Consider the following 23081-nt stretch of genomic DNA (forward strand, 5'->3'; position numbering starts at 1 on the left):
TTTTTTGACAGGCAGTACTGTATGTAGCTGCACACTGGGGACTATTGGGCTAATTTTTGTTGTTTCTATCTGTGTGTATGACAATGTTTAGTACAATACTAAACATTCCCATGCAATTCTCCTCTTTTCCTTCTTATTTATCCCCTTTCCTTGTTTTCTCGTCCCCCCTCTTTTCTTTTCTTCTTTCCTTCTTCCTCCTCAGCCAAAGGTCACCAACGTGTGGCTGGTGAATCTGGCGATAGCGGACCTGATCTTCTGCTTCACACGAGTCTTCTCCCTCACTAAGAAGCTCTTCTTCGACCACTGGCCCTTCGGCATCTTCCTCTGCAAGTTCAATGGCTTCTTCAAATATGCCAACATGTTCTGCTCTGTCTTTCTGTTGGCTGTGATCAGTTTGGACCGAGTGCTCTGCGTCTGGCAGCCTGTCTTCACGAGGCGACGACGCACCCTGTGGGCCGCGAGGGTGGTGGCTTTCTGCGTCTGGACCACTGCGATCGTCTTCAGCACTCCGTACTTCATCCACCGCCAAGTCTACCTGAAGAACAACCTGAGTAAGTGCTCTGTGGACCCGAAGGAGAAGGGGGGGAACAGCAGCACTAAACTTGCTCTCTACTCCATCCGCTTTCTGTGTGGCTTCATGTTGCCTTTCATGGTCATCCTCATCTGTTACATCCTGGCTGGACTTGGCATCCGACGCACCCGCTTGTCAGGGAAGTCCCGCCCTCTACGTATATTAGCAGCATTAGTCGTCGCATTCTTCCTGTGCTGGGCACCATACCACTGCCTCCTGCTGGTGAAGATGGTGAACAGTAAGAACCCAGTGGTGAAGATCTGGCACCCTGTGGCGTCGGGCATCGCCTACTTTAACAGCTGTGTGAACCCGCTGTTGTACTTCTGCATGGGGCTGGACATGAGGGGACGGTTCAGGCAGAGTCTGGCGGGGGTGTACAAGAGAGCTCTGGCGGACGACGAGGACGGACAGACGACCCAGTCCAACGACCGCTCTATGGACGACAGCACTGGGTCGAAACACACCACTGTTGTGGTGGCAGGAAGGAGTCAGACTTCAGTGGAAGTAGCTAAAGTTTGAGGTTTCGCAGAGTTTCCTAAACACGTCTTCAAGCATTAAAGGAGCATTCTGGTGGTTTTTCATGTTTTAACCCATTAAAGTCACAGTGAAATAGCGGATAGCATGTCTTTAGCTGTGAGTGATTTAGATCAAATCCCTCAGATATGATTGGAAGGCTCAAAAATGGGCATGGTTTTACAAATACAGAGTGATAAGGGGAGAAATGTTGGCCTCACCTGCATTTTTAAAAGAGAGGCATTTTGATATAAAAATACTCAAAAATGACACATATTGACATATGTTTGGCATATAACAAGAGATAACAGAACAATTACCACATGGACACAAGACTATTATTTTATTTCACTGTCTTTAACAATAACTACTCCTGAACATTTTCTGAAGCATACAAGGAACTCCCACATCCCCCCATCTCCCACATTTTAAGGTGTTAGTGTTATACACTGGTGTGCATTGTAACTCTTGATACAGACGGTATATTGCATGTTCATATTTATAAAAGTTTTCATAGTACTAGTACTGGCAGGCTGTGAAAGTTCTATAAAGTACCACGGGCAATGTAGTAGGTGGTAAAAGGTTAAACTGACATCCATTGATTTCATATTATTTCAGTAAGGCATGAAAGTTGTTGAGATCTGAAACTTGCTTTATGCATAATGCGTAATCCTTCAGAAAAATAAAAGCTGCATCTTGATATTTGTGGACCTGAAGTTATGTTATGATCACATGGCAATGCAGTTGCGAGCAGGGACTACATACAACTATATACATACAACTTCCTGTTGGCATGTTCAAAGGCGATTTGGCATCAGCCAGCTGCTGAACAACAAACACATAGCAACAATATTCATATTATTCTTTTCATGGTGTCAGTGTCTGCTTAGTGTTCGTCTTCTGGATTAGATTTTTCGGTGTAACTGTAGCTCATCAAAACAATCGTTTTCTGCAGGCAACTTTCAGGAGTGTTGAAAGAAGCCTCTGCTCACAACTGCATTACTGCAAGTGAAAAATGTGCCTTTCATGAAAATAGAGACGGTGAGTTGTTGAGTATAATGGCTCATCTCGCTCAGACATTTGTACATAATGAGCAAAGACATGCAAAATCACTGGCATGGCCATTTAAGTACTGAGACTATCCTTTCTATTGTAGTTTAGACTACTGAGTGTAAGTATTATTTCCTTCTCAGACTGCAGTAAATTCTTGTAGGTGCATAAAAAATTGCACAGATGAGCAAGTGTTTTTTTTGCAAATATTTGTTGAACAGTATAGACAATTTCTTGTAATTTGATAAATGTTCTCAAAATGAACATGGTACATGCTGGTATAGTGAGGTCAGATTAACATTTTCCTGTAAAGTTGCGTTTTGATGCATGTGATTAATGTCAGAGATTAAAAGTGGAATTGTGGTAAGTGTGGAGGGATAGGAAAGAAGGCAGAGGGAAGTGAGACTATTAAAAGGAAAGCCAGTAATAACTTTAGTCATGACACTGACTTGTGTTCAGGGGTCACACTGAAGGGTAGAAGAATGCGAACCATACTGCAACTCCATTGCGTTTCTAATAATCTGTCACTTGATTTCTATGCACATTTTTGTTTTCTACCATCAGAAATGCTCAAAAGGGTTTTGTCAGCTGTCAGTGTAACTGTAACCTCAGTACTGAAGTGGGCAGAGCATTTCTGGCTTTAAGCCTAGAAAATGGTCAACCAGCATAATGCACATCAGGTCTAACAACCAGCTCATAAAACACAGCTGTACTTACACATCATTGGGATACATGTATGTGCAATCAAACTGTTTATCTTGTCTGCTTTTTAGGTTTTATGGTATTTCTGTACTGCTACTGTAGCAGCAGTATCATTTTGAATGTTATGGATGTAAGCTCACAGTGTTACACATTGATTTAAAATTCACTGCAATGATGGATGACAAGCTTAGTTCTACTTTTCTGTTGTAAATGTAAATTTCTGTAACACATAATATTATTTTGTGAATACTACTGTAAGATTATAGAGAAGCTGTGATGTGAAAATAAAAGCTTTTAAAGTTGTAGGAAATTACAAGTGTGTTTAAACTGCCAAAGCTGCAACAAATTTAGCAGTGTTGGTGGTCCAAGATAATAAAAAGAGTGTATCTCTTTAATGGTTGAAAGACTGATAAATACAGGTTAATTCCACAGCCCACTACCCCTAGGAAATTACATTCTTATTGGACAGTTCCACATCTACTGATTTGAGTCTAAGGTCGCATTCAGACTGACTTTTGCTCCACTAGAAAAAATGCAGCCCTGTCATTCGTTTGAATGGGGCCAGTTCGTCAGTGCAGCAGAGGTGCCAATGCAAAATAACACAGGGTCATCCACAAAGAACCGGGCTCAAACTTTTGAGTCATCCAGCAAGGTGGTCAATTACATACATGCAAGCACACATTCCTGCACGCTGTATTTTTACTGTTTACCTTGTGATCGTCACAACAAAAGATAAAGTTGTTGCCACCGTGATAACTTTCCATATTTGTAAAATCCTGTCTGTGAGTATTACAAACCGGTATGCGGTGTTTGTACATTTGATGAGCCTTTAAACGCATTAATCTGTTACTCAAACAACAACTACTTTAAACAACACACCCCCCACCAACTCAGCCACCTGCGCTATATAAATGCTGTTTTTAGGCCATCCAAGAACATAAGTGGCATGGTTATAATTTTAAGAATTTAAAGACAGTACCACATTTCAAGGTTGTGAGTTTGCTACTTTTCAAAAAAGCACCTTGGCTCCTTGTCTCTGCCAGCTGAGGCTCAACTCAACTAATGGCATCATTTCTGCCTCCAGAGAAGGTCAGCCTTTAAAAAATGAGTTTACTTTAACTAAAACCAATACACCGGAAAAATGCAGATGAATTTTTATGAAAAGAATATTTTGCCCACCACCAGGTAGTGATACCAATGCCAAATCTTTGGTTTAACTTCCTCCTCTGAAAAGCTGAAATGTGAGATTAAATAAACAGATGAAAAGGATGTGGCTTTCTTGGTAAGTGTGAGATCACATGCTATTATAACAATTCCTTCCTAGGCTGCTCGCATGCGTGCACACACACACACACACACACACACACACACATGCACGGAAACGGAAATAGCAGCTCATCTTTTTTTGCTTACAACTAAGACAAGGGACACACCAGACAAATTCTGTTGAAACATGAGATCACAATACCAAAATTCAAAAGCAGTATCCCTTTTTTTCCAGTAAGAGCAAAAAGAATAGCAGCCATTCACTTTGGTAGCTTTGTTGCAGACACACTTATAGCTTCAACATCGGAGACATCTCTAAATCGCTCTCTGTCTTTTAGGGGGGGTTTCACTTTCATCAGGGGGTACTACAATTTATTGTTTTTCTTTTTTTGGTTTGCAACATGAATTGAAACAGATATAAAAGGACATTGGACAGACCTATGACAATGTATGATACTCTCTCTCCTTATACTGCACATGCACACACTGCCACCTGTCTGTGAAGGAGTAGATTAGAGTTTCTATACATTTCATGGGTGAACACACACATTCACACCTCAAATCTACAACTCAACTCATACATAACTAGAGACAACTTAGAGGATACCTCCACTAAGACTGCACAATCCACTAAAAATGTGATTTAATAACAAAATAATTAATATTAATTCTTTTTTAAAATTATATTTAATATTAATTTTCAACTGCGTCTGGATTGGCATCCAAATACAAACAGAAAAGTCAGCCAGAGGTTGTTATTTTTTTGTGTCATTTAAACAAGTGCAGTCGTTCATGAAGAAATAGCAAAAATGTCCCTGAACGTGCCCTATTTCGCAATGTTAAAAAATCCATTATTACATTTCAAGATCTGTACCAAGAGCGAATTCATTCGAGTCATTCCTTGGCCCATAGCCGAATGTTCCACCAAATTTCATTTAAATTGGTTTACATGTTTTTAAGATATTCTAACAAACACATAAAAACATGACTGAAAGACATGCCCTCCTTGTTGGAAGTAATAGGGACACAAATAAAAACAAAAGAATTCCACAACAGTGACATCTTGTGATGACGAAATCAATGATGTTGATCGTCTTTGTGTCTGTAGAACTACTCATAAGGACACTCTCACGCTCTCACTAGCACACTGACATTTTAAATACAATAATTAAAGCTCAACAATGGAGCTAAGTACACAGGAGAGGTAATATCAAGCTGCCAGGGTTCAAGAAGTCCTCCTTGTTTTTTAAAATAGTTTTTGGTGATGGTGACAGAACATTTCAAACAACTCCTGAATGGACAAAAAACTCTCTGCTGAATTATCGAAACCTGTTCTCCCTCCCAGGTCAGCCTCTTGGCATTTATACATACCGTGTTGTAAAGTTTCTGTTTCAGTGAAAAAATATCAAGTTACAAGACTGTGTACAAACTTGGCCTGGAAATACCGATTATTTCAATTTTCAATTCATCTTTTAATGCAAATTCTGAATTATTTAATCTATACAAAATCCAAAGACATTCAATTTACAATTATATAAAACTGGGAAAAGTAGCAAATCCTCACAACTGAGAAGTTTTTACTAGTCAAAATTTAGCATTTTTGCTCAAAAGTCCCCTCCAGACGTACTTTATGACATATAAAAACACTGATATTTGACATACAGCGTAGAAAAATACGGTTTCATCTCTGTAATTCTAATGTCTAATGGTTCTCCTGCATTAAAACATCTCTTACAGACCAGTGCAACTTTCCTTCTTTACAAACTATTGGATTTTTTTGAGGCACCCATATATCACATTCACAATAACAATTAATTACAAAATCAGGATTAAAGTGAACATTTCACATTGTTCATACTGACCTTCACAGACATGTAGTTTCTTCATATTGGGCTACATTGACAGTGAAATGTCACTGCAGAAGTATAACAGTAAAAGAAACCTGACATTTAAAGTAAAAAACAAGTTCAGAACCTTCAGATAAAGTGACACACTGTGTTACCAGTAAGGCTCATTGTTTTTCAGTCTCAGTTTTTGATTTTATATTTTCATACTTGTTTGTTTTCCCTCTGTACGTGGCCACTGTTCTCAGAATTTAATATTAAACAGGTTCCTCTTGCTATTCATCCAAATTTAATGTAATTTAATGCATTTTCTATTCAAATCAAATACCAAATCATTTTCCGGATGTTCTTTTAATTAAAAACTGAAAAAAATGTGCCTTAGCTGTCAGTCATTAACAGTATGTGATTTACTGCCTTGGTGCTACCTGGTGATTTCATTTACACACACACACACACACACACACACACACACACACACACACACACACACACACACACACACACACACACACACACACACACACACACACACAATTCAAGCACGCAAACAAATACATGAACAGTTTTCTGAAGTTGCATTGTGCTAGTTTTACAGCTCTACAATTGTGTCTTCAGTTTCTTTTTAAGAAGCACTTTGTGACAACCTGGGTCATTAAAACGGTTTTAGAAATATCATAAACTCGACCGCAAGAATTTAAATAAGATAAAGTTTGATTGTTTTAAATCTCACATACAGTACATGGTTGTCTCAAAGTGCTAAAAACAAGTGTTGGTTTCGGTTCATCTTTGTTTACACCGGAGTCCCATGGCCGTAGCTTCTGTTGAGCAGATTTGGAAACAAATCGTCGCTGTCATCGACTTCATCATCCGTGACCTGCAGGGAATTCAGGTGATTAGTATCCATCAACGCTACCACACCTACAACAAGAACTTTGCATTCATGACTTGCCAACAATTTTTCCAGTCCAACCGTAGTATTAGAAGGGAGGGGTACATGCAAATACTGAGTGTGTCATTAAAGAATTGTTTCTAATAAAGTGGAGGTTGCACAGTGTGTTCAGAACATGTACTTTCAGACTGAATCACAGCACTAAAGTTATCTGAGAGCTGATATGTCCATTTGATTTGTTGAATCAGATTTATAGATTTATTATTATCAATATCAGCAGCAGTAATCGGCCCATTTTTCATCTACTATTGAGAATACTGTGAAATCTGTATTTTCACATAAATATTTTTTCTTTTGAGAAAGTATTGTGCTTAACTACTTTTAGAAAGTTATGAGTTACACAGTAGCCAGTGGTTATGCTATTCTGGCCCAAACAGGAAGTTTTTATATCTTAGTTTGCGGTTATCATCTTAAATTTTGCTTGGTGCTATACTTTTTGGTATATTGTATTTTGGTTATGACTGAGGGCCCTACGTATAATGCAACCCATTGCATTTCTGGGCTCTCTCAGACTAAAGTTAACAGGTGTGACTAGGCATGGGACAATATGAAAATTTCATGGCGCGATTATGCGACATTCTCTACCATGATGTCAAATGGTACGGACAACAATTTCATCAATTGCATCAGTGTATGTAATTTACCCCTGACTTAAGAAATACAGGAATTATCCTTTAACAAAAATAAAGTCCAACTGGCATTAGGGCTTTTCAAGTCACTCGTGAGGATATTCATGATTATCCCGATAATGGAAATTCCCCACCATCAACTTATCTTGAGTGTTTTTATCCTGATGCAATCTGATGATAAAATCGTATGTCGTCCCACCCCTAGGTGTGAGTCTCTTATGTTGTCAATAAACCAGATCATTTCTCACAATCTGACATCCCTTAAAAAACATATTGTACACTCTGACACAAATTGCTACAAAGATCTCACAAGGTGTGACTTTCAATGAACCTGCAAGATTGATGTTTGCTGTATCACGCAGTGTGTTTGCCCTTATTCAAAGAACAGAAGGCTGCTCTGTCTTGAGTGGGATACTCTAGTCATCTACTCTTTCCACCCTTCATAATAACAATAGAGGTAGCAGTATCAGCAATAGTAACAGTGGTAATAATAACAAAAGTAGCAGTAGTAGTGATAGCAGTAGCAGCACTAGTAACTGTGGTAGTAGCAATAGTGGCAGCAGTAGTGATAGTAGCAGTAGTACAGTAATACTACTAGTAGTGGTGCTGGCAGCAGTAGCTGCAGCAGCAGTAGCAGCAGTAGTAGTAACAATGGTAGTATAGCAGTTTCATGTACCTGTTGCTGTTCTTGCTTTTCAGACTTGGACTCTGTATCCAGAAAGGCCACATAATGGATCAGGGTGCATATTCTAAAAAAACACAGAACAAGGAAGTAAAAGTTTGACTTCTACTGCTACAACACTGCTATAAAAAAATTGCTCCTTTGATTTAATACGACAGGTGGTTGGTTACCTGTGGTAAAGCATGGCTAAGAACTGGATGAGAACCAGCAAGGCGAAGGATAGGATGAACATGAAGCCCAGAGGGTCGATGTATATGTACTGTCCAGTGTACTGCAGGTTACTGTCGACCTTTGGCACCTGGATGAAGACGGTCGACTCTAAGAGCTGGAGAGTGAAGGTCGCTACGAGCCAGAGGGCATTGAAAATGAAGTAGACGAAGCTAATCTGTACATGAGGAGAGAAAAAAAAGATACATTTTACGTTGTTATTTATTTGATAATATTAAAACACATTATGCACAAACAGCATCATCACAGGGTTTCACAAACATGTCATTTAATGCACCACTCAGACACATAGTTACTTTGTTTCTCAACTCCTTGAGTTCATCAGCCATTTTTTTCTGCTTCTTTTTGTCCTCAGGCAGAGGCTCCAGGTATCTGGCTGTCAGGTCTCTGAAGAACTGCTCCTCGTCCTGCAGAGAAATACAGAAGCTTTTTAAATAAAGTGTTATACTTCATGTGTATATTGTGCTTCTTAAAAGTTGAAGTAGGGTTGGAAAAAAATATTGTTCATATCATTGCCATATTTAAAGCTGCATGCAAAAATCCCCAAATGTGAAGCCGTTTGATGGATTTTTTTCACTATGAATATCTTTGCATACTAAAACACAGCAAATAAGGACAATAACTGCACAAATATCAATGTGACTTTCCACTTTTTCAGAAAGAATATACCTAATTACATTATATTTTCATTATACTATAAGATTATGTAGTGTTTAGCTTGTTTGCAGAGCTGGATTAAACATCACTAGATTGAAAACATAAAATTTGGCCTGATATCTCTGACCCTGATAATCACAGGGTGCGAATTTCTTAACATAACTAGAAATACGCACCTGGTCGAGTGTGTCCTCCTGCAGCCGCATGTCATCAGACAAACTCTGCAGTTGTGTGACCCAGCCTGGAGAAACGAGCAAGACAAGAAAACATTACACAACATGAAAGTGTGTGAATCATCAGCTTTGCTAATATTTTGCTGAATTCCCTCATATTAGGACTTACACTGGTTAGGGCAGGTGAAAGCAGGCTCCTCTTGCCTGAAACAAAATTGCAAAACAGTTTGCAACAAACCAGTTTGTTCATAATTCAATCAGTGTATCCACCTACAACGATCTTCATACTGTATGGTTGACAACTCAGTATACTACTATTAAGGCTTTCAGGAGTTTCTCTACTTACCGATAATATGATATTAGCCAACATTACTTAATGTTAATTCAAACATATATATTTTGCACTGCAAAATGCCAAATGAGTGTGAATGTCAACTAGTTAAAATTAGCAGCTGTGAAACCTTTACTATACACATACCAAATGTTCCCTCACTGTTCCACCTTCAGCTCTTACCTCTGCTCCTCCTCAGGCTTTCTCACTTCCTCCACAATAGTGTTTTGGGGTTGAGGTTCAGGCTCTGTTGCCTCCACGGTCAGGTTCTCCTGGCTGACAATGAGCTCTTCTGCCCTGCCTCTCCAACAGGGTTTTCCGCAGCATTTGGCCTGCCTGAAGAACTGTGCAAATGCGCTTTTGGCTGCAAGAGTAATGATAAGTTTCAGCTCAACTCAAACATAAAATGGAGCAGCATGCTGTAACTGATTAATAGTATTAATAGTAGTTTAAATGAGGAAATGGGAAAGGGTCCTATATTTGCAACAAATAGTGAGGCCTTAGTGGAGGACTTTCGTACTGACAGTGCAACCATGTCATTTCAATAATGTAATGGTCATTTGTTGCCTGTTTTGGAACTCTTAAAGGGATAGTTCGGGTTTTTTGAAGTGGGGCTGTATGAGGTACTTATCCATAGTCAGTCCCCAGTTTGGAGAAGCAGAGAGATGTACCAGCACAGAAGCTAAGCAATGTACTACTGTGGAACTGATATAGATTTTTTCGGTGGGCCTTCTTTTAGGTGGCTAAAATACGTTCTACTGCTGACTCTGTCCACAGCAGTACACTGCTTAGCTTCTGTGCCGGTACAAGTCTCTGCTTCTCCAAACTGGCGACGTGCCATCTACTGTAGGTAACACACTGACTATGGATAAGTACCTCATACAGCCCCACTTCAAAAAACCCAAACTATCCTTTTAACAACCAATCCCCAACAACGTAAATAGTTTTAAGAACAGTTGACACCATTTTGATATTTTCACTAAAATTGCAGCGAGTAAATTTGTTACTGACACAATTAATTGTATCACAGATTTATGAAAGTTAACCCAAAAATGAAAAAAAGTTGCTGGATTACTCAATAATTGGTCCAGTGTGGCTCAACATGTAAAATATGTAAATAACTGGCTGGAAAACCACAAACATTTGGGGTTCATATTGTTCTCCAAATGCATGCATGCACAATTGTCTATTCTGGTCATTTTTCAAGTTTCAACTAGTATCTACCTTTCTGGGCTTTGGTTTGTTGGAGGGTGGCTGCAGGTTTGGCAGCTCCGGCAGCAGGCGCTGTCTCTCTGGTTCCCCAGGACACGTTGTTCATGTTGACCATGGAGTAAATAGCCAGCAGCAGATAGGCGCTTGGAATGCAGAGGATGTAAAGCAAGCCGAAGCACACCAGGCCAACCTCCTGAGGATGCATGAGTGCAGTAAAGAAGTAAAAGCAAGCAATGCCGATGATGAAGATGCTGCCGGGAGTCAAGATGGTTTTGTCCTTCACCATGTTGCCTGATGGAGGATAAAATTAAACAAAAGAAAATAAAAGACTTAGAAGCCAGAAACCTTTTAGTATTAATAAGCTTTGTTTACTGTTGAGTTTGTGTCTAACATACCTATTATGACAAGTGCTGATATCATCATGGTGAAGGCGTACATGATGCTCATGCCTGCTGCAATACGAATCTGAGTGTCTGACTTGATCTTGAAGCTGATTCCGAGGAAGATAGCAGGAGGTATCGCAGCCAGGACCAAAGCAGCGTTGGGGTGGATGTCACCCAACACAGTCAAACTGCCTGAATGGTAGCCAGAAAGCAAACAAAAGAAATTGTTTTACACACACATAATTATGTCACCACATAACCACATCCTCATTCATTAGCATTCACTTATTATTCTGAGCGATACATGCTGTTATTTCCTTACATCGTATTGGAAATTTAATCCATTCGGATATAGGTCAAAATGTCTTCAACCTTTTTTATAACTTTGTTTGATAACCAAATAAACTTTTGAACAGGATAATCAGGAGATTGAATATAATAAAATAATATTAATGCATGCTCAGTGGACACTGGTTGATATTGTTGTCTAATATTTTCTAATGTAACAGTTGATTTTCTTCTCTCATAAATACTTATACAAATAGCATAATAATATACATGAAAAAAATATTTTTGCATAAAATTAAGAATTGCGTGATCCGCAATTAAGCTCTAATGCTTAAATTTGACACATGTCACACAGTAAAACAGAAAAAGCTTTAACTTTCTTCCATTGTGGTCCTGCTCAGCCTTTTTGATTTGTCAGAAAAATAACATTAACCCAAAAACAAGCCTGACCTGCAATCATAAGGACGACAGTGGAAGGTGCCAGTATGGATGAGGCCAAGCTGAAGAGCTGGTAGAACATGTAGGGTTTGGACATGGACAGGTTCCTCTTGGAAATCATGGTGCTAGAGCCCAGCAAGTCCACAATGTTGGCCATGGTGGACGGTCCCCATCGGCGACGCTGAAAATGGTAAGTAAACATTATCATGAATTATATGGTCAATTTAAAAAACATTGTCTATAGTTGGCTGTATATCTCGATATTACTGCAATTTTCACATAAACTGATAGCAAACACATGATAGAATCCGTTTTATGCCGCGTAGATGCAAAATGGACACACACATTGTTTTGTTGGTGGAGACAAAGCTACAGTGCTGTTTTCTTGGTCATTTAAGTAACTTCATTTAGCCAGGTAAGTTATCTAAGAACATATTTCTTTAAGTAATAACCTAGCTTCTACATCTTATTTCACAGTGATATAATTATCAAGACAATACCAGGATTATGATCTCCTTAATAGAGTTAAGTTATTTTCAGAAACCAGTTACATCAATTTGTATCTGGGGCACCAGTAGCTCACCTGGTTGAGCATGTACCACTGTTAAGTCCTTACTGCAGCGGCCCGGCTTTGCTGCATCTCATCCCCTCTCTCTCTCCTCTGCCTGTCCTGTCTCTCTCTACTGTGACTATCTAGTGAAAAGCATCTGGTCCAAAGAGTGTTGCAAGAACAATGTCATCTGTCTGCTGTCTGCATCAGCTGTACATCTACAGTAGCAGGCCCAGAGTTTGCAGCAATGTGGTTTTGAGTGGGTCTTGTAATCACCTGGTTGTAAAACTCTTTAAACTCCTCCGGGGCATTGGTGTAGGCGTCAGATGCTGCGTTGTACTCCACTCTCCAGCCCTGCTTCAGCAGCAGAGTACACAGCCAGCGGTCCTCACCTGCAGGGACGATTACAGAGATTGTCAGACAGAAATCTCGAGAGACACAATGAGAGAAAAGCAGAAAAAGTGAAAGTGAAAATTTAAAAACCATTTAGTAACTGAAGTCAAGTCAATTGGTCTTGTTTTATTAATTCCTGCAACCATACAAAGAATAGTAGACTGGAGGTGCAAAATATTTTGCATTCAATTTGTGCTTAGTGTCTGACTTTGAAAATCTGTTTCTTATAAAATGTCTTGCCTTTTTAAACCAATATCAGAGCACTCACAAGCAGCTTGGTTTGAGCTATAGACACTGCTGAGAGTTAACTGATAGTTATAGGTTTCCAGGTGGTATGCAAGATATTGTGCTAACTCTTGACATGCAATAACACACCATTGACATTGACTGTATATAAAGACACACCCTCTGGCAGTGGAGGCACAGTATAGTCGGCAACAGAATAACTTATTCCACGTACAATTCACTTAAACGTGCTTTATTTCTGTTCTTTTATTTGATGGGGAGCTGATAATTCAGGTCAATTTGTATTAAGGCAGTGTCAGCTAGTTAGTTAGCTAACAGCCTATAATCAGCTGTTTGTTCAGTTAACTACAACTAGCTAGTACTAAAGACAGTTTACAGTAAGTACTTTAAGGTCTCTATTTTGACTGACTGCTTCTCGGATTTTTCAGCTACCTTGGTCATACTGGATATGGTGTCGAGCCTTCGAGGCCTTGATGGTGTATTTTTTCATCACATTGTCATCCATCAGCGCCGCTGCTCTGAACAGACTGAAGCAGCCCGGGCTGCACAGCACGCAGCCGAACACATGCTCTGCAGTCTTGTGAAGCCAGTGGCCCACTGCGTATTCAAACTTCTGGTACCACACCATGGGACCTGCCAGGGAAACACAGAACTGCTATTACATAAACTGTGTGCTGTGTATTTGTCTGTGGCAGTTTCTTTCATTTGCAATGTGTTGATTGTCTTGAGCTATGAGGCAACTGGGTACAAAAAGTAAATTAGTTTGAAGTGGATGGACTAATTACTTTTTTAATAATTAATTTTACTTTTATTTACTTGCATACTTTATGTGTTACAACATTTTAAATCACAATCATGACAAGCATTTTAAGTCGCATCCATTGCCAGCAATTTTGCTTTTAAAAGACGTCTAATAGCCGTCCATACGTGGACCTGACGTCTGGGCTAAAACATGAATACATTTGGGCTGTCAGTGAAAGTTTAGTAGCCGTCTAACAACAGCCTAGCCAATTAGATGGCTTTTGAACGACTACATATATTCTTGATAACAAAATAATGGCAAAAGGATTCACTTTTGTGCAAACTGTTTAATAATAGCTTATTGTCACTGTGGATCGGAATCAATAAAAAAGAACATCCAAATATCTCACTTGAAAGCTTCTTGTTGGCAGCACACAGCCTTTGTAGTTCCATATTATATGACACATTAAATGCGTTGAAATTACGTACTCATGTAGACCACATTTCGCCTACCAGTGCAATACAACTGTGGATTCACACTAATCATTATCTCTCTGTCATCCTACAACTGAATAAATTAACAAAATTCTTAAACAAATTTGTGCTTTGTGACACAGAGGCAAAAACTACAATGAAACTATTTTTGCAAACTGTGTGGGAAAAAAACTAAATTTGGCCAATTTCATTGGCTAGAAGTGGGTACAGTTTTTGACTCTCCATAGAATTTGAAATTCTTTAATTCCGCAGTGTGATCTGGTATTGTAATGCGTGAATTAACTTTGGACATAGTAGGTTAATTTAAATACACTGTACAAGTCATAGTCCTCTGTTTACATCCAACTGGATGATTAGATACTGGGATGCCAATAGTTGTTGCTTCTGACTTGGCTTTATTGATGATCAATTATTGTAATCAATCTTGTTTCATCCAGTTCTCCTCTGTTTCCTGTACGTGTTCTTTTATTGTATTTGACCAACCTGATCCAGTGGGGTGAATCCTGCCACATGCTGCCCCGACAAGCGGATACATTTTCAGACGGTCGATGAGCAACATCACGGCAGCCGGCTGGAAGTCTGTGTCCCCATCTAAAGCCAGGAGGTAGGTGTTGTGCTTCTCTTTCTGGAGGAATAGGCACAGTTTACTCTGGTTTACATTTAACTACTCATACCGAAATATCCAGTATGAATGTATGCTTGCATGTATGTGTGCACTGGTTCATGTGTGCGTATGTGTGTGCACGCATGTGTTTTCTCTCATCTCACCTGAAACTCTCTTTTCAGCTCAGCCTCATCCTTTCCTTTCCCCCACCTTCTGAAATACTTGGTCGCAACTTTCCAGCCCAGGAGATAGTACAAGTACATGATCTGGAAAACATCAAATACTATTCAGCAAATACACTCTGACAGTCACCATATCTCCTAAAAATTACATGAATATATTACCAGTTTGTGAAAGTTTTGATCAAACTTTGCAAAAAACAGGTTTATGTTGCATATGGATGGATGAAATATTTGAAATCAAATGATCTCACTGCAAAGGTGGAAAATACAGTGTTAATTTTCATTTGATGAATAAGAATATTGATTATTAAAAATTAAATGTTCAGACAAGTAAAGACCTCAAGATGGAATCTACCAAGTAATGCTATCAAAAGCAATTAAATGTTCTTGAAAACTAACTTCAAGTGTCAACTTTTGCTCCACAAAGAAAAAATTAAATTCATCATTTAAAAAAAATATTTTCTGGCAATAAAGGGACATGTTTAAGCACTGACTGACATGTTAAAGCTACAAAATGTTTTAAACTGGATAGTAATCAAAATAGATCGCAACATTTTTCCCACCTGAGACCATCTCTTCTTGTGGCGGATGAGTTTCTTGTCCTTGAAGTGAACCACCAGACTGTTTCCATGAGGCATGGTGACCACCACACGCCCTCCATACGGCGTCCTCACGATCTTCTGATCAGGGACCTGATGCTGCTTTTTGAAGAGGCCTCTATCCATGTTTAAGAAGATACTGAGGACGGAGGATGAAAGATAGTTCAGCTTCATTTACAGTAATAATCTGTGAGATCATTATCATTTGTAGACTCTAGATATCACTTGGCAGTTGGACTGTGTACTGTGATGTCTCATTCTTTGATTCTTCTATAAATCAACCTGGAGTTTTTCAGAATCAGAAATACTTTACCTGTAAACTTCTCTGAGAATGTCCACAAGCATCTCTGCATATTCGTTGACTTGGCGCTCCCGACTACCAGGAACATCTCTGAAGGCATCGTCAAAGTAGATGTGGCCCTCGAATGTTACATCACTTGTTTCTTGTTCTTCCTTCCTTGGCCTGTACTTGTCCAGTCTGGGGAATTACAAGAATCACATAAAGGTACTGTGATGATGTTGACATTAAATTTAGGCTGAAAAACATTAAAAGGGAATTCTACCAGGATGAAACTGGAAGTTGTTATATTTCAATAGAGATTTTTTATTTTGCTAAAATCCCCCACGACCGCACATTTTCCATGAATTTTCAGGATTTCAAAGTTCTGAAAGAGAACTGAAGTGATGAAACTGAACTGTACAATCCAAGATGATTGAGGAAAATTCTCTGGATAGCCATGCTTTTGTAGCTACTGCATATCTAGATAGCATGTTTTAAACTCCCAAGACAGCAAACATCCTTAACTGCCCAGTTAAACAGTTTTTGCAGGTGACCACAGAAATCACAACCACTTGGATAATGATGAAGCCAAAGACAGCCACTGGCAGTTTAGATAGTTATTCTAATGCCATGTATTGGCCAGTTTCGGACTAAAAACCTTGCCTACCAACATGCACGTCAATGTCAAAACAACCAAACTACCCACTAAAAATGTAAGTAAGGAAGTTATGGAATTTATTTTGCCAAAAGTGGGGGAAAATGCCAGGTACATGTAAATTACTGCCAATAGCATGTTTCTGTGGGCACTCACAGGCAACCTATGTGAAACTTACCGAAATATTGAAATAATTATCTTCATCATCTCGTCGTAGGTTTCATGCCACATGGTCGCACAAAGGAACACTTTCACCGGGTCTGGTGGATTTAATCTGGAAATGACAAGATTAACATTTTTGAGAAATGGATTTTACTTTGAAAAACTGACAATGATCCCACATACACACATGCATCTCTGAGCCCTTACTCCTGACCTCACACTACCATAAACTTCTGCACTACAGTACATAGCTAATCTTAGCCCTTACACTTATCTAAAACTATTATACTTGGGTTAATCGGGAATCTTTTGAGGGATTTTTTGGACACACTGTCTGTGCACCTGTGCACCCAGGTTGAGCTCATCAGAGTCCACTCCTTATCACATCCAGATCTTCAGCTTTCTCTTCACTCATCGAGTCTAATCCCAGTCTTAAACTAATCAAAACCATAAACCTAAACTAATCGCACTATAACCATTTTAAAAAGACCAAACTCGAGCCTCACTTTGTAGGGTATTCCTGATCTTTCCAACACACACACACACCCACACTTACTGCTTTGGCCTGTCAGTCGTCTGGATGTCAAATCGAGTGTTTAGAAGCAGTGACTGCTCTAAAAATCCTCCCTCATACAGCCTCCTGATGAACAGGTCCTGAGTCCTCTGGATGCGATACAGACTGATGTGCCAGAGGTGGAAAGTGGCCAACACAAGACCGAGCCACCAGGACACTGCTGAACCTGAGGAAAGATGAATGAAAGGATTAAAGGAAAATTCCACCCTTAAATCTTCTCTCACTGCTCACTACTTAACTGTACTACAATTGAAATATGTGACATTTCATGACACAATAAAGTGCTGAAATTTAGTTTTTTCTGTGAAACCACTTTCCTTGAACTTGCCACACCAGTTTGCGTTTCACTTAGTTATGCCATACATTTCCCAATATGTTTTAAATAATGGTGACCAGCAGTGCTCGCTAAGAATTTATCTAGTACCAGATTTCACTGAAAATATCGAAGCGAGACATCTTGCAAGTTATATCACCTTTAAGACAATTTTTGAAGGGGCCAATGTTTAAGGTCAGCATTGTTTCTTTTAAAAAAGTGGCATTTCCAATTGCCTCAAAGGACATGGTGGTCTAAATAACTTGCATTGAACCCCCCACAATTTAACTCATCATCTCAATCATACATGCAAGTGAATGAAAGCATATTGTACAACTTGTAAAACTTTCTCATGTGATAAAAATGTTGCTGATTTTGATGTATGGTTTCACACTGTAGCTCTACTTTATTACCTGTCAGTATGCCAATGTCAGTTATCTTGGACATGTCCAGGAAGCACAGAGTGTGTGTAACATCCAAAACCAGATGTGGGAACACACTGCCGTTCAAGCTGTGGTTTCTTCCATCTACAACTACATTGCAGTAGCCTGTGAAGTTGATGGTTGCAGTCCCGTTCAGACTTGTTCTGTAGTCCTGATAGTAAACGATAACGGGGACGATGAGCAGAACCATGACAGCCAGAGAGGCCAGGTACAAAGGCAAGATGAAGCATCGTCGAAGGGCGTGCATCTTGCAGGCCGCAAGAGCAAACCAGTGGCAGAGTGCAGAGGAGATCAGCTGGACCCCAATGGTGATGGCTATAATCCTTGTCTCCCGCCTCTGGATGGAGGTCACTACGTCCCAGTCCATTTTGGCCAGAGGGACGTAGGCTCCGAGCACACAGGCGGTCACCGCGATCCTGAGCAGGCTGGAGAGGATGTGCAGCAAATTCTGGCACTTTGTCACATCTCTGCACAGCTCTTTGAGGAAGACGGAGCTACTGTTCTCGCTGATCAGTCTCAAGTAGTTCTCCCACCAGTTGAAAGACACCAAGAAGGACCCACCAACAGCTAGACCCACCCAAATGGCCATCTTGGAATTAGTGGGATCTTTCGTGATGTATAAGAAGAGGAACAGGACGTAACCGAGCAAAATGAGGATGAAGGCAGTGATGGATGGCACCAGGAAACGGTTCCTTTCTTTGGCAGTGCACTGAGTGACCACCTGTAGGAGCGCAGAGAGGACGGCGACACTGTTCAGGATCGTCACGTTGGTCACGATGTCCAAGTGTGGCATTGCCACGATTGTGAGAATCGCTGCACCCAGAGCCACCATGAACTCAAAGAACAGAACCTGAAGAAGAAGCAGAAGTGGAAAGTTGATAACACATTGAAGTTACTCACATCTTATCAGAGATTTTCTAGGTGCACATTTTCTCTTTAAGCATCAGTTCAGCTTTACATTAAAATTGTTATACTAACAATAAAGGCAGGCAATATTTGGACTGTCCTGGTTTGTAACAATATATTGAAAGCATCAAATTTAAATATAAAAAATAATATCAAATAGGACCCAAAGGATTTCTTGATGACAATTTAAGGGGAAACTTCATGACTGTTGCTTTTCCATTTAGAGAAACTGTGGTGTTTGGGTTTTGTGGTTTGTATCACTCTATTTATTGAAAAATGACAAGTACTACTATTCAGCAACTGAAACTTCCACCCTTTTTCACCATGCTGCAGTTTTCTACCAGTCAAAGTCCATCTATAAGCGTGCAGGAGAAACTGGTGGCTGGGAAACTTGCGAAAAATGCAAAAGGCCCAATCTAGAGCCAGTGATTGATTTGTCCGTTCTGGGCTACTGTAGAAACATGGCGGTGCAACATGGCGACCTCCATGGAAGGGGACCCACTCCCTATGTAGATAAAAACAGCTTATTCCAAGGTAATGAAAACACAACGATTCTTATTTTCAGGTGATTATACACTAATGAAAACATACAAATATTACATTTTCATTTCTGCCAATAGCTCCTCCTAAATGTTAAACACTGGACCTTTAAGTGGTAGTTTGGCATTTAACTAAAATTATATTTCACCTGCAAAGATAGTATTGGTATGACCCAGACTGTATCAGTATCAGTTGAGGTTTAGCTTGATGGGTTTGACATCACAAAAATCACAAATTAGGTGCTTGTTGCTGTGCAGTAGATTAGAGGATGAAACATTTTATGTGATATATTTAAACTGTGTAAGACAAGTTAGGATTGTGTGTCAAGTTTGACTTCCCTACATGTATTGAAAAAGGGGAGTGGGAATCATTTCAAACTAGTGTGAATCTTTAGTTTAGTTTACTTTAAAATAAAACATAGAGCAAAACCATCATCTCCACTACTGATGGACCAACAACCTTCTGATACCCACGCAGGCGTATGCACACACACACACACACACACACACACACACACACACACACACACACACACACGCACAAACGCACACAGACACACACACACACACACACACGCATACATAGACACACACAATAACACATTTCAAAAGAATAAACACGAAACAAAATACAAATATCAAATTATTATATAAAGATATCCAAAGTTATTAAAAAAAACGTCATCAAAATATCAATTCAAGCTGGCAAGACTGATTGTTTAAAATCCACTTTTTAATCCCACAGGAGAAAATATGGTGTGCAGGTTTTCAAACTGATGGGGAACTTCTGTAATGGCTGTAAAATAAAAGGCAGATTGTGTGGAGGCGCCTCGTTTAGGGACGCTACAATGTCCCCTTGAAGCAGATCTTGAAGCTTTGCTCATTTGCTCAGAGTGGAGCTTAACAAAGCTCTTCAAGGCATCAATCAAAAAGGAGGGACAGTTAAGAAAGTGAGTCAGGTTTCTCACCAATGCTACAGTCTTTTTGGCAGGCAGCTTTGAGGATTTGTAACACGCTTTCCAGATGCTCTTTTGCAAGAGAAGCACACTGGAGGCGATGAGGGAGCAGCCAATACACAGCAGAGCGACAGGTTTCTGCTCAGCTGGGAGGGTCTTGGTGCCTTCATTGGACAAGGTGACGAGGAGGAGGAAAGACGTCTGGAACAGAGAACAAAATCGAGGCAAGACAGAAAGCTATAAGTTCCTCACAGAATGAGAAAGGGATTCACAGAGTATCAATACAGATTACTTTAAAACTTTTTCTTCAGTATTATTATTATTCACTAATATGTTTAAGATGAAATAACTTTTAAAATAAAGTTCCACCTGTGAATTCACGAGATCAGTAATAGTCCTATGAATGATTAGTGCCAGCTGAACTTCTGTTTTACACACATAGAATTCCATCAAAATAACTGGATTAGAAAGACATTCAAGCTTTTAACAGCTTTTAATCTTGTTAAAGTGGCTGATTTGTAAATGAAACATAGATATTGATGCCCATGTAAAATAGCTAAAGGTTTCCCTCAGAAAACATCATCTAATTAATTTATGCTGTTAAAATAGCTAGATAAATAGAATCTGGACAAGGCTGTCCAACTGGAATGTGCTGACCATAATCCCACTAAAAACCTAGATTAAATTTGAATTAAAATCCCCATGCAAGACCAATAGTTGATGTAATATTTGTAACTGCAAATGGTTTTTTTTGTGCATAGTAGGTCAACAAAAGTACATATATATTTATATAGAACAAACCTTGCTACATAGAGCCAATCCAAACACAATCACAGCGACTACACTGAGAGAGACGATCTTTAGCAGTTTGATCATTTTCCATGGCGTCTGTTCATCTTCAATGACCGGGACCTCTCTACAGGAATCCCACGGCCTCCTGGTTAAACCAAAATAACACCAAAATGTCAAACTCTGAGGTGACTGTGGGTAGAAAATTATATTAGTAGAAAGTAATGAGGTAGGTATAGGCAGGAAGCATAGGAAGCACGTTAGTTAAGCAGGATGTCTGTGAAAGAACTAGCTGGTAGGTAGGTAGATAAAACTAATAACATAAATTTAGGAAATACAAATTAGGTAGTAAATGAGAAAAGAAATGTGTAAACAAATCTATAAAATGTTTATTTCTTTCTCTCTCTCTGTTCCCTAAATGTCCAATCCACAGATACTGTAAATAACAATCTCCATTAATTAACAACTGAATAATAAATTCAAATAAGAAACGCTTTTCTCCACACCACCAGTTTCTTTCCAGATAGATTTAACCATTTTTGACTTAATCCACTTACTGAACAATAATGAAATATTTTCTAATTATCTGCTTAAAGAAGGAAAATGTTAATTAAGTAATTAAGAAGGTTAAACTGCTTATCAGATTAAAAATATTTTCTCATAATGAAATATAACTAAAAATCATACTTTATAAGTAATCGACAAACAAATGGTTAGTACTTTTACTTAACTCATCTCTAAATAACTGATTCCTCTTTTGAATATTAACAAAATTATTGATATTACACATAAAAATAATGAAAACAATATAATAGAGATGTATCAGTTTTTCAATTAAAACAAGTGTCTACTCACTTGGGCAAGCGCCTGTCTTCATCCATGTTTCTGGCCAATGTGTTCACCTTGCTTGACAGCTGCTATGTGAATAACAAAGTGTTTAACATGATGTTTTTGATCCCCATCCAGATGTCATTGGAATCACATTCAGCCCATCATTAAATAGCAACGCCCAAAACATACTGCTGCTGGTAAACAGCCAAAAAGGGCAAAAGGAAACCAGACCGAACGGTTATAAAACACCTGAGAGCTGTGACCCTGTTTGACCTGAACCTGGAACACTGCCTCACCTGTCTTTATAGATCATTTCTTTCCAGAAACGAGAGTCCACACTTTAGTTTTCAGCACGAAAATGAAAGCTGTTGGTGACATTGCAAATCTAATTTTACATTTTTATTGTTCCGATAGTTCCATTAAATCAGATTAGAAAAAAAATAAAACGTTTGTAAAGTCTTCTTATTCATATTTGGTTAAATGGATGAATCTTTTTTTCTACTTTATTTATATACAGAAAAAATAGTCAACACTTAATTTCTTTTTTAGCAAAAGGGAGTTACACACCACACGCTGTAGACATGACAGCTTTATTATACACCCAGAGACCAACCAGCACTCTGCTGTATTAACACTACCTGGCCCCAGGTTTTCTATGCCAGTAATTTCATGGTAATTTGATTAAAGACATACAGTACTGATCTATGCATATACACCATATAACCACAGAATAAACAAATAATAATTCTCTTAAAACTAGATTTTTACATCAATTTATAATACACACATTGTGCAAATTCCCTCAAATATCTGCAGTTTAGCAAATTACCAGTAGATATGCAGTTAACCTCTGGCTTTTGGGACGCTCACCTGACCAGAGTTTACTGACCGTTGCTTCAAATTCTTA

At 39.0% G+C, this 23081-nt stretch overlaps 2 protein-coding genes across 5 annotated transcripts in view; one reads left to right on the plus strand and one right to left on the minus strand.

Moving 5' to 3' along the window:
• LOC122864658 (formyl peptide receptor 2-like) overlaps positions 1–1784 on the plus strand; it is a 13121-nt gene extending 11337 nt beyond the window's left edge. For 3 of the 4 annotated variants that reach the window (XM_044172194.1, XM_044172193.1, XM_044172195.1), the window contains exon 3: positions 92–1784. In XM_044172194.1, the coding sequence (XP_044028129.1) occupies positions 92–1090 (999 nt within the window). In that variant the 3' untranslated portion in view covers positions 1091–1784. The remainder of the gene's footprint in view (positions 1–91) is intronic. The other variant, XM_044172192.1, reaches the window with a different exon arrangement.
• Positions 1785–5555: 3771 nt separating this feature from the next.
• LOC122864838 (chitin synthase chs-1-like) lies at positions 5556–22250 on the minus strand. The gene is made up of 22 exons (XM_044172540.1): positions 22199–22250; positions 21356–21491; positions 20567–20755; positions 18124–19003; positions 17380–17563; positions 16840–16935; positions 16040–16204; positions 15691–15865; positions 15110–15211; positions 14825–14966; positions 13538–13738; positions 12743–12858; positions 11929–12097; positions 11203–11382; positions 10820–11098; positions 9779–9959; positions 9434–9468; positions 9268–9332; positions 8731–8841; positions 8377–8591; positions 8201–8273; positions 5556–6820 (listed from the first exon to the last, which is right to left on the minus strand). The coding sequence occupies exons 1-22, from the start codon at positions 22222–22224 to the stop codon at positions 6737–6739; spliced, it is 3804 nt and encodes a 1267-aa protein (XP_044028475.1). The 5' UTR covers positions 22225–22250; the 3' UTR covers positions 5556–6736.
• Positions 22251–23081: the final 831 nt, after the last annotated feature.

The sequence above is a fragment of the Siniperca chuatsi genome, linkage group LG17 (genome assembly GCF_020085105.1).
Source record: "Siniperca chuatsi isolate FFG_IHB_CAS linkage group LG17, ASM2008510v1, whole genome shotgun sequence".
Classification (NCBI taxonomy): domain Eukaryota; kingdom Metazoa; phylum Chordata; class Actinopteri; order Centrarchiformes; family Sinipercidae; genus Siniperca; species Siniperca chuatsi.